This window comes from Myxine glutinosa, chromosome 5, assembly GCF_964187855.1.
Source record: "Myxine glutinosa chromosome 5, kmMyxGlut1.1, whole genome shotgun sequence".
In the NCBI taxonomy this organism is placed as follows: domain Eukaryota; kingdom Metazoa; phylum Chordata; class Myxini; order Myxiniformes; family Myxinidae; genus Myxine; species Myxine glutinosa.
In genome coordinates, this window is record NC_136265.1 from 179,983,521 (window position 1) to 179,997,616 (window position 14,096).

At 40.6% G+C, this 14,096-nt stretch overlaps 1 protein-coding gene across 2 annotated transcripts in view; it reads right to left on the reverse strand.

Moving 5' to 3' along the window:
• The window catches only part of LOC137426652 (lysophosphatidylcholine acyltransferase 2), a 126,394-nt gene that overhangs the window by 77,047 nt on the left and 35,251 nt on the right, over positions 1-14,096 (reverse strand). For both annotated transcript variants that reach the window (XM_068115395.2, XM_068115394.2), the window contains 4 exons: positions 11,015-11,073; positions 10,845-10,879; positions 10,604-10,658; positions 6,716-6,798 (listed from right to left, as the gene is read on the reverse strand). In XM_068115395.2, the coding sequence (XP_067971496.2) occupies positions 6,716-6,798; positions 10,604-10,658; positions 10,845-10,879; positions 11,015-11,073 (232 nt within the window). The remainder of the gene's footprint in view (positions 1-6,715; positions 6,799-10,603; positions 10,659-10,844; positions 10,880-11,014; positions 11,074-14,096) is intronic.

A 14,096-nucleotide genomic window follows, 5' to 3' on the forward strand; every position in this document is an offset into this window, starting at 1 on the left:
TCAGTTGCTGCCACTCAGCCCTAAGCCGATTAGCTGACTTGGTACAGCCATTGCAGACTAACCGGTGCAGCTGGCGATCATCTCTCCTTGTGGTTCTGCGTGGACATCCTGGCCTCGGTATTGGAGTAGGGACACCCCTCTGAGCATTTCGTTTCAGGATCTTTGACACCTGACCTTGAGTGATGCCATACTGCCGAGCAATAGCACGCTGTTTCATGCCAGAATTTTGTAAGCCACCACTCCATGACAAACAGCATTGTCAAGTTGACGGACCATCTCCAGAGGAAGCGGCAATAACTTTAGGAGATGTGCAGCAGTTGTTTTCCACTAATACAGAACGCAACAACCCTTATATACCCGATTGTGAAGCCAATCGTCAAATGTACCTGTCTGTACATTTTGTCACGCCACCTGTGATATAATCCTGTTATTGACTTCTTGCTACGAAAGACAATCAGTGACATGGTTCTTTCAACAAAGACATCACCGAAGGGTAAAAGAAACTCACCAGATTGATATACTGAGTTCAGAAAGTAAACCCAAGTCAAGAAAAAAAAATATTCCATATTAAATGCCAAGTCTGTAGTATCTTCAACTTTATAGGCCAAGCTGCCACTATAAAAAAGACAATTAAAAGCAGACAACTATGCAAACTTTCCAATGCTGGAGGAAGTGCTTCTGCAGGATGGAGTCGAGAGAGACTTCAATTTCTCTGCAGGCAGAAATGTGCAGACACCTGGAAACACTGCAGAACTCTTTCGAAGGTTACTTCTGCTCAGATGACCTTAAAGTTGAAACGTGGATTCGTAATCCTTTCCTTGCTGATATAAACTGTATTAATGATGCAGACCTTGCCAAAGATGCCCTCATTGACCTGAGGACAAAGGAAATGATACGACACGAGTTCAACTCGAAGAGTCTTGGAGAATTTTGGTGTTCCTTGACACAAGCCGACCCTCGTCTGGCAAAGCGAGCTGTGGGACCTCTGATTCCGTTTGCAACAACACATCTTTGCGAGTCAGGATTTTCAGCACTTGTTACCATCAAAACGAAAAGTAGAAATCGATTGGATGTCAAACATGACATGTGTGTTGCCTTGTCAAAGACCACTCCCCAATTTCATCTTCTTGTTGAAGCCAAACAACAACAGTCTTCTCACTGAAATGTACTTTTGAGCAGAATTGAAGTTTCTTTTTTGTTTAATTTGTACAATTTGGATATATTTCATTTTATTCAGGGAATGGTCATTGATTTTTGCATGAAAAAAGTGAGATATATTCTTTGTAAAGATTGTTTTTTTTATTCTGATTATGACGGCATGTGAAGGAAATAATTTTCCTATGCAATAAAATTATTCATTGTATGTAAAATTTTGTGTTTATGTGCTTATGTGCATTTTTCTGGGGAGGGGTCCGTAGCTTTCACCACATTCTCAAAGGGGTCCATGACTCAAAAAAGGTAAAGAACCCCTGGTCTAAAGGGTCCTAAAATGTATAAAAAGGGTCTTAAGGTCAAAGTGGGTGTACATGGTATTAAAAGGTCTGAAAGGTGTGAAGGTCTAAAAGTTAGAAAGGAGTCAAAGGGGGTCTTCGTGGTTCAAAACAGTCTAAGATGATCTAAACGGTCTAAGTTTTCTAAAAGGTGTAACAGGGTTGATGGGGTGTTCATGGTATGGTGGGTCTTAGGGTTATGAAGGGTCTTGAAGGTTTAAAATGGTCTTAAGGGACTAAAAGGGTCTTAGGATTCTCAAGGGCTTTGGGATATTTGGGGTCTTTGGAGTCTAAAGCATATTAACAGTCTTAAGGGTCTAAAAGATCTTCATGGTCTAAGAAATATTAAGGGTCTGAAGGATCTTAGCGGGTTTTAAATGGTGTTAGTGTCGAAAAGGTATTAGGGGTATCAAAGAGTGCTGGAGTTCAAGGGGGTCTTAAGGGTCTTACAGGATGTTAAGGATCTTAAAAGGTCTTGAGGTCTTAGAGGCTATTAGGTGTCTAAAGGGTCTTAAAAGGTGTTAGGGTTCTAAAGGGTCTTATGGTTTGAAAGGGTCTTTGGGGTCTTAAATGGTCTTAGGGTTATAAGGGATTTTAGGGGACTAAAAGGGCATTAAGGTTCTAAAGTATTTAGGGGTCTTAAAAGGTATTAAAATTTTTAGGGGTCCTCGGGTCTTTAGGGTCTTCATGGTCTTAGGGTTCTAAAGGATCGAATGTAATTAACAGACATTCTCATGTCCTGTGCAGACAAGCAGACAAACAAACAGAACCAAGTGCAATACCTTCTGCTCTGGCGATGGTAATAATAAGCATTCCTTTCAAGCCGCGAGGCGCATAGGAGCTGCCGAGGCAGTTTCATTTGGCGAAGGACTACAATCCTGGATGGGTCACCACTCCAACGCATGATCCACCATCGCAATGCTTATTTATTATGTAATCTTAAGCCTGGTGTTGGCTTCGCGGTTAGGGTGCCGGCTTGGGATCCTAGGATCCTGGGTTCGAATCCCGGTCGATCGCTGAATTAACGCCAGGGAGGTTGACTCAGCCTGTCATCCTTCCGAGGTCGGCAAATTGAGTACCAGCTTGCTGGGATGAATGATCCCGGTGTGTACCCCGGTTTAGAATAGGTACACCGTATCCCTGTGCATCGTAAGAGGCGACCAAGGGTTGGCGTCAGGAAGGGCATCCGGCCATAAAAACATTGCCTCAAACAGGGAACCATGATTGGCATGGGGCCTGCAAGGCTAACCCCCGCTCTAGCGGGGAAAATGGCCTTAAAACGATCATTCATTCATTCATTTCCGCTGCATTTTGCAGTTTTATTCCCTTTTAAATGCATTTTCTAGTGATACAGGGTGAGCCTGAATAAATCATGTCACATGGTCTGGTTGGCATAATTTTTTGAAGAGCAAACCTTGAAAGAGAAATTCCTCCAGAACAGCTGGACAGATTGAATGGAAACTCATGTTCCCCAAACCTTGGGGATACCAGGCTGTTCAAAAATAAATCATAGGTCACATGGTTTGGCAGCCATGTTGGATCAAAAGAAAATAAATAAAGAAACAGGTATTTCTCTGAAGCCACCAAAGCTATTCAAGTCAAACTTTACAAGTATGATCTAGTAGTCAAGTGGAATACATGTTTAAAATTCGTATGTGATCGGTCACACAGTCTGGCAGCCAGAATGTTGATAAGAAGAAGAGGACTTCAAAGGTCACATGTTTGAGGAAAGCGGAGTTGTATCAAAGTGGGGTAGATTGTATCCCGGTCATAACAGCCCACAGTTGGACACGACAGAGACCAGGTGATGTGGCCATAAAGGATAGTTTTGATTTATTGATTAATCAAGTCATCAATTAATTTATTTATTGATTAATCAATTAATTATTTATTTTTTTCGATTAATGACTTATTTTATTAATTTTCAAAAAGTTACAGCTTTGGATGAAGCACAGGTGGGTTTAGGTATGCTATTAGCCAAATTGATTAATTATTTCATTTTTTGGGGATTATTATTTATTTATTTTCATTATTAGTCATTTATTTATTTTCCTTATTAATCATTTATTTATTTTCTTTCTCATCTGGGCAATATCTCAGGTACCTTTTGAGCTAGGAAGCTGATATTTGGACACGGCAGAGACCAAGTGATGTGGCTATAAAGGATATTTTTGATTTATTGATTAATCAATTCAACAATTAATTAATTAGTGATTAATCAATTAATTATTTAATTTTTTTGATTAATGGCTTATTTTATTAATTTTCAAAAAGTTACAGCTTCGGATGAAGCACTATTGGTTTAGGTATGCCATTAGCCAATTGATTTAGAAAATATTTTATGATCATCATTTATTGATTTTAATTATGCAATTAACCAATCAATTTATTGTACACCTCTCCCACACAATATTTTTTTATTTTTTGTATACAAGATCGAGGCTCGTGTAAGAGCTAACATTAATGACAAAAAAAACAAATGGACACATAAGACATGATAAAGGGAGCGGGAGACAAGATGGGGAGAGAGGGGGAACCACTCAAGTACAGAATTTGAGAGCAGAAGGTGAAGCACACAAACAGAAGGGGAAGCAAAGAGAAGGGGAAGCACACAAAGACTTTTTTTTTTGTATACAGAATCAAGGCTCGTGAAAGAGCTAACATTTATCACACAAAAAAAAAATCAAAGCAGACACACAAAGTATATAATAAGGGGAGCGGTAGACAAGATGGGGAGAGAAGGGGAAGCACACAAACACAACATTTGAGAGCAGGGACATCGGGTGATCTGTGGGATGGAGGGAGCTTGGGGAGAGGAGGCATGGGAAGGGGGGGTGGGCGGTGGGAGAGGTAAAAACCACATGGACACAGCTAAGACTTCCAGGAAAGAAGTCGGTATTTCAGAAAAGTGGATCTGGGGTGAAATAAAGGGGGTAGAAAAGATCAAGGTTTTGGATGGGGGAAGATAAGAGATGGTGGTGAATAGCTGTTTTAAAGACTTGGAGGGAGGAGTGGGATTGAAGGGAGTGAGGGAGTTTGTTCCAGAGGTGGGAGAAAAGAGGAATGAAAGAGTGAAGATGAGCAGAGAGTCTTGATTTTGGCAGTTTCACCAAAAGAGGGTTGCTGGCAGCTCTTGTGTGACCAGTAGGAATATTTGGGGGACATAGCACAGACAGGGCTGGGGGAGCTAGGCTAGAGAGGAGTCGGTAGAAGACAGAAAGACCACCAACCTGCCTGCAGTGAGTGAATGAAAGGCCCTCAGAGTTAGCTTCATCGCGGGAGATTCCAATGATTCTGAAAGCTTTGGTTTCAACAGTGTGAAGCCGAGCTAGGTGTGAGGCAGGAGCACCAGCCCAGAGGGGAGAGCAGTATTCCATTGAGCTGTGGATGAAAGCCTTGCATGTGGTGAGGAGCTCAGGTATGCCAAGGAAGGACTTGACACGACAGAGGATGCCCAGTCGGCGACTGGCTTGGAAGGCCAGCTTGGAAATGTGGTTTTCCCAGGAAAGATCTTGGCAGATTGTGAGACCCAAGAGCTTGAGTGACAGAACGTCTTCGAGAGGATTATTAAGAAAGTAGATGGGAGGGTTGTCCAGACGGTCTTTTCGGAGAGACATAGTGAGATTGTGAGATTTGTCAGGATTGAAAGACATGTTCCACTTGTTTGACCAGTCTGTGATTTTGTCCAGGTCTGCAGAGAGTGAGGAGGCTGCAGACTGCCGATCTGAGGGATGAGGTATGGAGCAGCAAAGAGTGGAGTCATCAGCAAAGAGATAGAGAGGATTTTCCAGAGAGTCAGAGAGATCATTGATGAGGACCAGAAAAAGCACAGGGCCCAGAACACTGCCTTAAGGAAGTCCAGCCTGGACAGGAAGGGGAGATGAGAGAATTCCATTCAGGGCCACACGTTGACTACGACCAGAGAGGAAGTCCGCAAGCCATGCGTGGAGATTTTCCATGGATACCATCGGAGGAGAGTTTTGTGAGCAGAGCGGGGTGCCAGACCGTATCGAAGGCACATGATATGTCAAGGGAGACAGCTCTGATTTCCTGTTTGGCGTTGAGGGCCTCCATCCATGGAGACAGCAGAAGCAGCATGTCCAGAGTAGAATGACCTGGTCTGAATCCAAATTGATGATTGGAGATAAAGCCATTGGAGAAGAGGAAAGATTTGATGTCAGAAGCAATGATGGATTCCATGACTTTGCTGATAATTGGGAGCAGGCTGATTGGTCTGTAGTTGCAACGATCTGTTTTTGCACCTTTTTTGTGTAAAGCGGTAATGTTGGCTGATTTCCAAGGTGATGGCAGATGACCTTGACCAAAAGACAGGGTGAAGAGAACAGAGAGAGGGTGAGATAGTGCGGCAGAGCAGGATTTTAGGACCCGTGGGCTGATGCCGTCTGGTCCAGTTGCAGAATCAGAATCGAGGATTGACAGGAAGAAGGACACAGCGTTCAGGAGAGAATGACACAGAGTCCAGGAGCAGCTGGGTACGACTGGGTAAGGTGGGTACAGAGAGAGAGAGGGGTTCAGAACACAAGATTTTGAGGCAAACACAGAGTTGATGCATTCAGCTTTTTCACGTGCGGAATCAGCTGTGTATCAGTCTCTATGAGCCGCGCTGGAGGATATTTATTTATTTGGCATGGGGGCGGTGTACTTTGAATATATCTGTTCTTGTTTCCTTTCTCGTCCGGGCAATATCTCAGGCACCTTTTGAGATAGGAAGCTGATATTTGGACACGACAATGACCAAGGGATTTGACTGTAAAGGCTATTTTTGATTTATCGACTTTTCAATTAATCGATTAAGTATTTACTGATTCATCAATTAATTTTTTAATTTTTTAGATTGAGGACTTATTTAATTAATTGTCAAAAAGTCACATCTTCGGAAGAAACACTGGTGATTGAGGCATGCTATTAGGTTATTGGGTAAGAAATAATTTTATGATTTTTATTTATTGATTTTAATTCTACAATTAATCAATCAATTCTCCAATACCGTCTCTATGTGCTGCCCGGAACCACCGTAGTCGTTCAAAACTTTCTGTGACATTTAACCTGAAGTTTACACCAGCCGTTACATTTCAAATGTATACAGAAAGGGACTCCTCATGCAGTAATAGGTGCAGTATTGAATGCGAGTTCATTCCCTTCTTGGAGGGCCTTGAAAGGGAGTCATAAACTTAGCAATGTCCTCGTTTTCTCGTCGCGCTTACCCTGCCATGAGTTTTTGCACATTGCACGCGTAGGCCGCAGGGTCGTTCTTCTCTTCTGCACAGGGTACATACACCGGCAGGAACTGTGAAAACCATAATTGGACAATGTATGTACAACTTCTGTCTGAGACATTTTGATCCACTTTGTAGAGCAACATGGATTCCAGTCATTGGTGGAGAATAACTCCATGAGTCACAAATTGGTGCTGAAAACTGGAAACATCACTCAAACGATAATAATACAAGTATCGTTACAATATTAACCTATGACTGTCATTATTCATTTTTCTGTTCAAGAGTTGGATAGATCTTTGGGAAACAGCAATGCCTATTAATTGACAGACATTAAAAATGCACTTTGTTTTTGCAAAGTCTAACACCAAAAATCTGACTTGTACATATATGTCACACACATGACAAGGACAGTCATCTAATGTGGGCACATCAACACAGCAAATGGGATTTGAACCTGGGATCCCAGGATGTGCTCAGAAGGGAACATCAAACAGACTATTATTGATCTTGTCTATAATAGGAGTGATGATTTAGATGAATAAGACAATCGTACTAAAATACGCAATTTGGTGTTTGTCTGTCTGACCACGATACATTCGGTCGTTACTTATCTAATCCCAACTAAACTTGACAGGGAGACTACCAGCTATGTGATGTAGGTTGTAGCGACTTAATTTGACCCCCTTCCTGAGGGTGGGTTTCCACCTTAGAGGCAAAATCCATTTTAAGATGTATAGATTGCTAATCATGGCGTTTTTCCAAGGCCACGTATCATAACACAAGTGGCACTCGGCAGACAACTACCTCAACCAGGCTGAACAGCTTATGTTTTGTATCCCACTGATCTGGATTTGGACCTGAACCAAAATCGAATCGGCTTGGTCTTGGCCTCTAACCAACTCATCCACCTCGTTTTGTCAAAAGTAGTCCACAAATTTTTGAAATGCCATGCTATGTATCTATCGTTTGTCCCTATCACTCAATGATGAAGAATCACTTGTAATTAAAATTTTTTATCGTATCCGGATCCATAATCGGATCTTCACGGAAATTGAATCAATTCTTCCGTGTCACACACCCAACCAGCCCACCAAGTTTCGTCCGAATCCGTCCACAACCTTTTGAGATATCCTGTTCGCAAACAGACAGACAGGTTTGAAAACACAACCTCCATCCACCTTCTGTGACGGCGGAGGGAATAACAACACTGATGATAAAAGCATAATATTCCTGTTAATAGAAAACAATATTAATACTATTATATAATTGAACAGTATTATAAATATTTAATTGACATTTGTGGGAAAATTACATGCCCAGACTAGGAATCAAATCCATGTCCTCTGGTGAACCATACTGGTGCTCTAGTGAACCATACTGGTGCTCTGGTGAACCATACTGGTGCTCTGGTGAACCATACCGGTGCTCTGGTGAACCATACCGGTGCTCTGGTGAACCATACCGGTGCTCTGGTGAACCATGCCGGTGCTCTGGTGAACCATACCGCTGCTCTAGTGAACCATATCATTGCTCTGGTAAATCATACCAGGTGCTCTGGTGAACCATACCATTGGTCTGGTGAACCATACCGGTGCTCTGGTGAACCATACCGGTGCTCTGGTGAACCATACCATTGCTCTGGTGAACCATGCCGGTGCTCTGGTGAACCATGCCGGTGCTCTGGTGAACCATGCCGGTGCTCTGGTGAACCATACCGGTGCTCTGGTGAACCATACCGGTGCTCTGGTGAACCATACCGGTGCTCTGGTGAACCATACCGGTGCTCTGGTGAACCATACCGGTGCTCTGGTGAACCATACCGGTGCTCTAGTGAACCATACCATTGCTCTCGTGAACCATGCCTTTGCTCTCGTGAACCATGCCTTTGCTCTGATGAACCATGCCGGTGCTCTGGTGAACCATGCCGGTGCTCTGGTGAACCATGCCGGTGCTCTGGTGAACCATGCCGGTGCTCTGGTGAACCATGCCGGTGCTCTGGTGAACCATGCCGATGCTCTGGTGAACCATGCCGATGCTCTGGTGAACCATGCCGATGCTCTGGTGAACCATGCCGGTGCTCTGGTGAACCATGCCGGTGCTCTGGTGAACCATGCCGGTGCTCTGGTGAACCATGCCGGTGCTCTGGTGAACCATGCCGGTGCTCTGGTGAACCATGCCGGTGCTCTGGTGAACCATGCCGGTGCTCTGTTGAACCATGCCGGTGCTCTGGTGAACCATACCGGTGCTCTGGTGAACCATACCGGTGCTCTGGTGAACCATACCGGTGCTCTGGTGAACAATACCATTGCTCTGGTGAACTATGCCGGTGCTCTGGTGAACCATGCCGGTGCTCTGGTGAACCATACCGGTGCTCTGGTGAACCATACCGGTGCTCTGGTGAACCATACCGGTGCTCTGGTGAACCATACCGGTGCTCTGGTGAACCATACCAGTGCTCTGGTGTACCATACCATTGCTCTCGTGAACCATACCATTGCTCTGATGAACCATACCGGTGTTCTGGTGAACCATGCCGGTGCTCTGGTGAACCAGGCCGGTGCTCTGGTGAACCAGGCCGGTGCTCTGGTGAACCAGGCCGGTGCTCTGGTGAACCAGGCCGGTGCTCTGGTGAACCATGCCGGTGCTCTGGTGAACCATGCCGGTGCTCTGGTGAACCATGCCGGTGCTCTGGTGAACCATGCCGGTGCTCTGGTGAACCATGCCGGTGCTCTGGTGAACCATGCCGGTGCTCTGGTGAACCATGCCGGTGCTCTGGTGAACCATGCCGGTGCTCTGGTGAACCATGGCGGTGCTCTGGTGAACCATGCCGGTGCTCTGGTGAACCATGCCGGTGCTCTGGTGAACCATGCCGGTGCTCTGGTGAACCATACCGGTGCTCTGGTGAACCATACCGGTGCTCTGGTGAACCATACCGGTGCTCTGGTGAACCATACCGGTGCTCTGGCGATCCATACCGGTGCTCTGGTGAACCATACCATTGCTCTGGTGAACCATGCCGGTGCTCTGGTGAACCATGCCGGTGCTCTGGTGAACCATGCCGGTGCTCTGGTGAACCATACCGGTGCTCTGGTGAACCATACCGGTGCTCTGGTGAACCATACCGGTGCTCTGGTGAACCATACCGGTGCTCTGGTGAACCATACCGGTGCTCTGGTGAACCATACCGGTGCTCTGGTGAACCATACCATTGCTCTGGGGAACCATACCGGTGCTCTAGTGAACCATACCATTGCTCTGGTAAATCATACCAGGTGCTCTGGTGAACCATACCATTGGTCTGGTGAACCATACCGGTGCTCTAGTGAACCATACCAGTGCACAGGTGCAGTTCACCAGGGGACCTGGGTTCGATTCCTGGTCTGGGAGTGTAATCTGCCCACATATGTCAATTAAATATTAATCGTAATAATATCCCCCTCCCCAAGGGGTCTTTCCTCCTTGGACAAACGCCGTGCTTGGACAAACGCCATTTCATGGGGCACCCCTACCAGAAGTAAAAATATTATGAACCACAAACAACTGTGATTACATTTTAAAGCAGTTGTTGCTGCTCTTTAACACTAAATGCTTATCATGACCCCCACAGACGAACGGACCCGAGCCTAGATCTACTGTAATCTAGAGAGGGTAATAACATGAGCCTTCCTGCCACTCCCATAAGAAGCGTGTGTACTAGTAAAACGAAATATGGATTTAGATTATATTTTCCTGTAAACTGAGTCTAGCTCAGGGAAGGCATTTTACACAAGGTGATCATATTTGTCATGATAATAAATAATCAATGTCATGACATTTTCACCATAGTAATTTAAATCCTGTGGCCTGCCTGTCCTTTCACCGTGCTGGTCGTACCTCAATCTCCACCGAAGTATGCAGCTGGCACAGAGTCAGCCAAAGAACCTTGAACCTGGAGGAGGGCAGAAGATACAAGGATATTGCAAGGGCGACTAATCACGAGTGGCCAGAGAAAGTGATGAGAAGGACATGATGCGACAGAATCACAAGGATCGACAGGAAGAGAAGGAAAAATAAATCAGAAGGAAGTGACCAAGTAAGGAAGAGAGACAGCAGATATGTTTGATCTGTTACGCACGCTCCAGATCCTTGCCATGTCCACGTGACCGTGTCCTGTGAAGGTAACAGATTCAGCTGAATAGGAATCCAAGGAAACTCAATGAGGCATTGCTGCCAAAACATATTATATGTTTAGTTTTTGTAAAAGAATTGTTCACTTTTCCACTGCCATGGCAAACACAGTCATACCAGGTGGTTTGGGTAACGGATGATAACTGGTTGTACAGGTACACCGGGGATGAATGCACCTGGAAACACATTCGCAGCAATGCCACCCACAATCATCAGAAACCGTCCGCAAATGAGAATTTACTAAAAGAAAACGTAGACACATACCAGAAAAAAAAAAAAAAAAACCTCTATCAATATCTAGCATTTGAAAATTGTAATTTTTAAAACTGTAAACTGTGGAATAAGCATGACAATCATGTCCGTTAATGAAAAAAAAAAGTCTATAAATGAAAATGTACATTAAAAAACAGTTTTAAAAACCTCAATCAATATCAGGCATTTCAAAATTGTAATTTTTTATAACTGTAAACTGTGAAATAAAAACCTCAATCAATATCTAGCATTGGAAAATTGTAATTTATGCAACTAAACTGAGAGATAAAAACCTCAATCAACATCGAGCATTTCAAAATTGTAATTTTTATAACTGTAAACTGTGGAATAAGCATGACAAGAATGTCCGTTAATGAAAAAAAGACAAAGCATCCGTAAATGAAAATTTACATTTTAAAAACGTTTTAAAAACCCTCAATAAATATCCAGCATTTGAAAATTGTAATTTTTATAACTGTAAACTGTGAAATAAAAACCTCAATCAATATCTAGTATTTGAAAATTGTAATTTATATAACTAAACTGAGAGATAAAAACCTCAATCAATATCTAGTATTTGAAAATTGTAATTTCTACAACTGTAAACTGTGGAATAAGCATGACAAGAATGTCGGTTAATGAAAAAAAAAAAAGCATCCGTAAATGAAAATTTACATTAAAAAACCGTTTTGAAAACCCCAATCAATATCGAGCATTTCAAAATTGTAATTTTTATAACTGTAAACTGTGGAATAAGCATGACAAGCATGTCCGTTAATGAAAAAAAGAAAAAGCGTCCGCAAATGAAATTTTACATTTTAAAAACGTTTTTTTTAAACCTCAATCAATATCGAGCATTTGAAAATTGTAATTTTTATAACTGTAAACTGTGAAATAAAAACCTCAATCAATATCGCATTTGAAAATTGTAATTTATATAACTAAACTGAGATAAAAACCTCAATCAATATCTAGTATTTGAAAATTGTAATTTCCATAACTGTAAACTGTGGAATAAGCATGAAAAGAATGTCTGTTAATGAAAAAAAGAAAAAGCGTCCGTAAATGAAAATTTACATTTAAAAAACGTTTTAAAAAGCTCAATCAATATCGAGGATTTCAAAATTGTAATTTTTATAACTGTAAACTGTGAAATAAAAACCTCAAACAATATCTCGCATTTGAAAATTGTAATTTCTATAACTGTAGACTGTGAAATAAAAACCTCAATCAACATGTAGTATTTGAAAATTGTAATTTATTTAACTGTAACCTGTGAAATAAAAACCTCAATCAATATCTAGCATTTGAAAATTGTAATTTTTATAACTGTAAACGGTGGAATAAGCATGACAAGAATGTCCATTAATGAAAAAAAAGAAAAAGCGTCCGTAAATGAAAATTTACATAAAAAACCGTTTTGAAAACCTCAATCAATATCGTGCATTTCAAAATTGTAATTTTTATAACTGTAAACTGTGGAATAAGCATGACAAGAATGTCCGTTAATGAAAAAAAGAAAAAGCATCCATAAATGAAAATTTACATTAAAAAACGTTTTAAAAAACCTCAATCAACATCACGCATTTCAAAATTGTAATTTTTATCACTGTAAACTGTGGAATACGCATGACAAGAATGTCCGTTAATAAAAAAAAGAAAAAGCGTCCGTAAATGAAAATTTTCATTTCAAAAACGTTTCAAAAAGCTCAATAAATATCCAGCATTTGAAAATTGTAATTTTTATAACTGTAAACTGTGAAATAAAAACCTCAATCAATATCTAGTATTTGAAAATTATAATTTATATGACTAAACTGAGATAAAACCCTCAATCAACATCTAGTATTTGAAAATTGTAATTTCTATAAATAAACTGAAATAAAACCTCAATCAATATCAAGCATTTGAAAATTGTAATTTATATAACTAAACTGAGAGATAAAAACCTCAATCAATATCTGGTATTTGAAAATTGTAATTTCTATAACTGTAAACTGTGGAATAAGCATGACAAGAATGTCCGTTACTGAAAAAAAGAAAAAGCATCCGTAAATGAAAATTTACATTAAAAACCGTTTTAAAAACCTCAATCAATATCGCGCATTTCAAAATTGTAATTTTTATAACTGTAAACTGTGGATTAAGAATGACAAGAATGTCCGTTAATGAAAAAAAGAAAAAGTGTCCATAAATGAAAATTTACATTTAAAAAAACCTTTTGAAAACCTCAATCAATATCGAGCATTTCAAAATTGTAATTTTTATAACTGTAAACTGTGGAATAAGCATGACAAGAATGTCCGTTAATGAAATAAAGAAAAAGCATCCGTAAATGAAATTTTACATTTTTAAAACGTTTCAAAAAACCTCAATCAATATCTCGCATTTGAAAATTGTAATTTCTATAACTGTAGACTGTGAAATAAAAACCTCAATCAATATATAGTATTTGAAAATTGTAATTTCTATAACTGTAGACTGTGAAATAAACATGACAATAATGTCTGTAAATGTAAAAAAGTAAAATCATACGTAAATGAAAATTTACATTTAAAAACCATTTAAAAAACATCAATCGATATCCAGCATTTCAAAATTGTAATTTTTATAAATGTAAACTGCAATAAACATGACAATAATGCCCGTAAATGAAAAAAAGAAAAATCATCTGTAAATGAAAATTTACATGAAAAAAACGTTTTTAAAAACTTCAATCAATATCTAGCATTTCAAAATTGTAATTTTTAAAACTATAAACTGTGGACGAAGCATGACAATAGTCTGTAAATGAAAAAAAGAAAAATCACCGTAAATGTAAATTTACATTAAAAACCGTTTATAAAACCTCAATCAATATCTGGCATGTCAAAATTGTAATTTTTATAACTGTAACCTGTGAAATAAAAACCTCAATCAATATCTAGCATTTGAAAATTGTAATTTT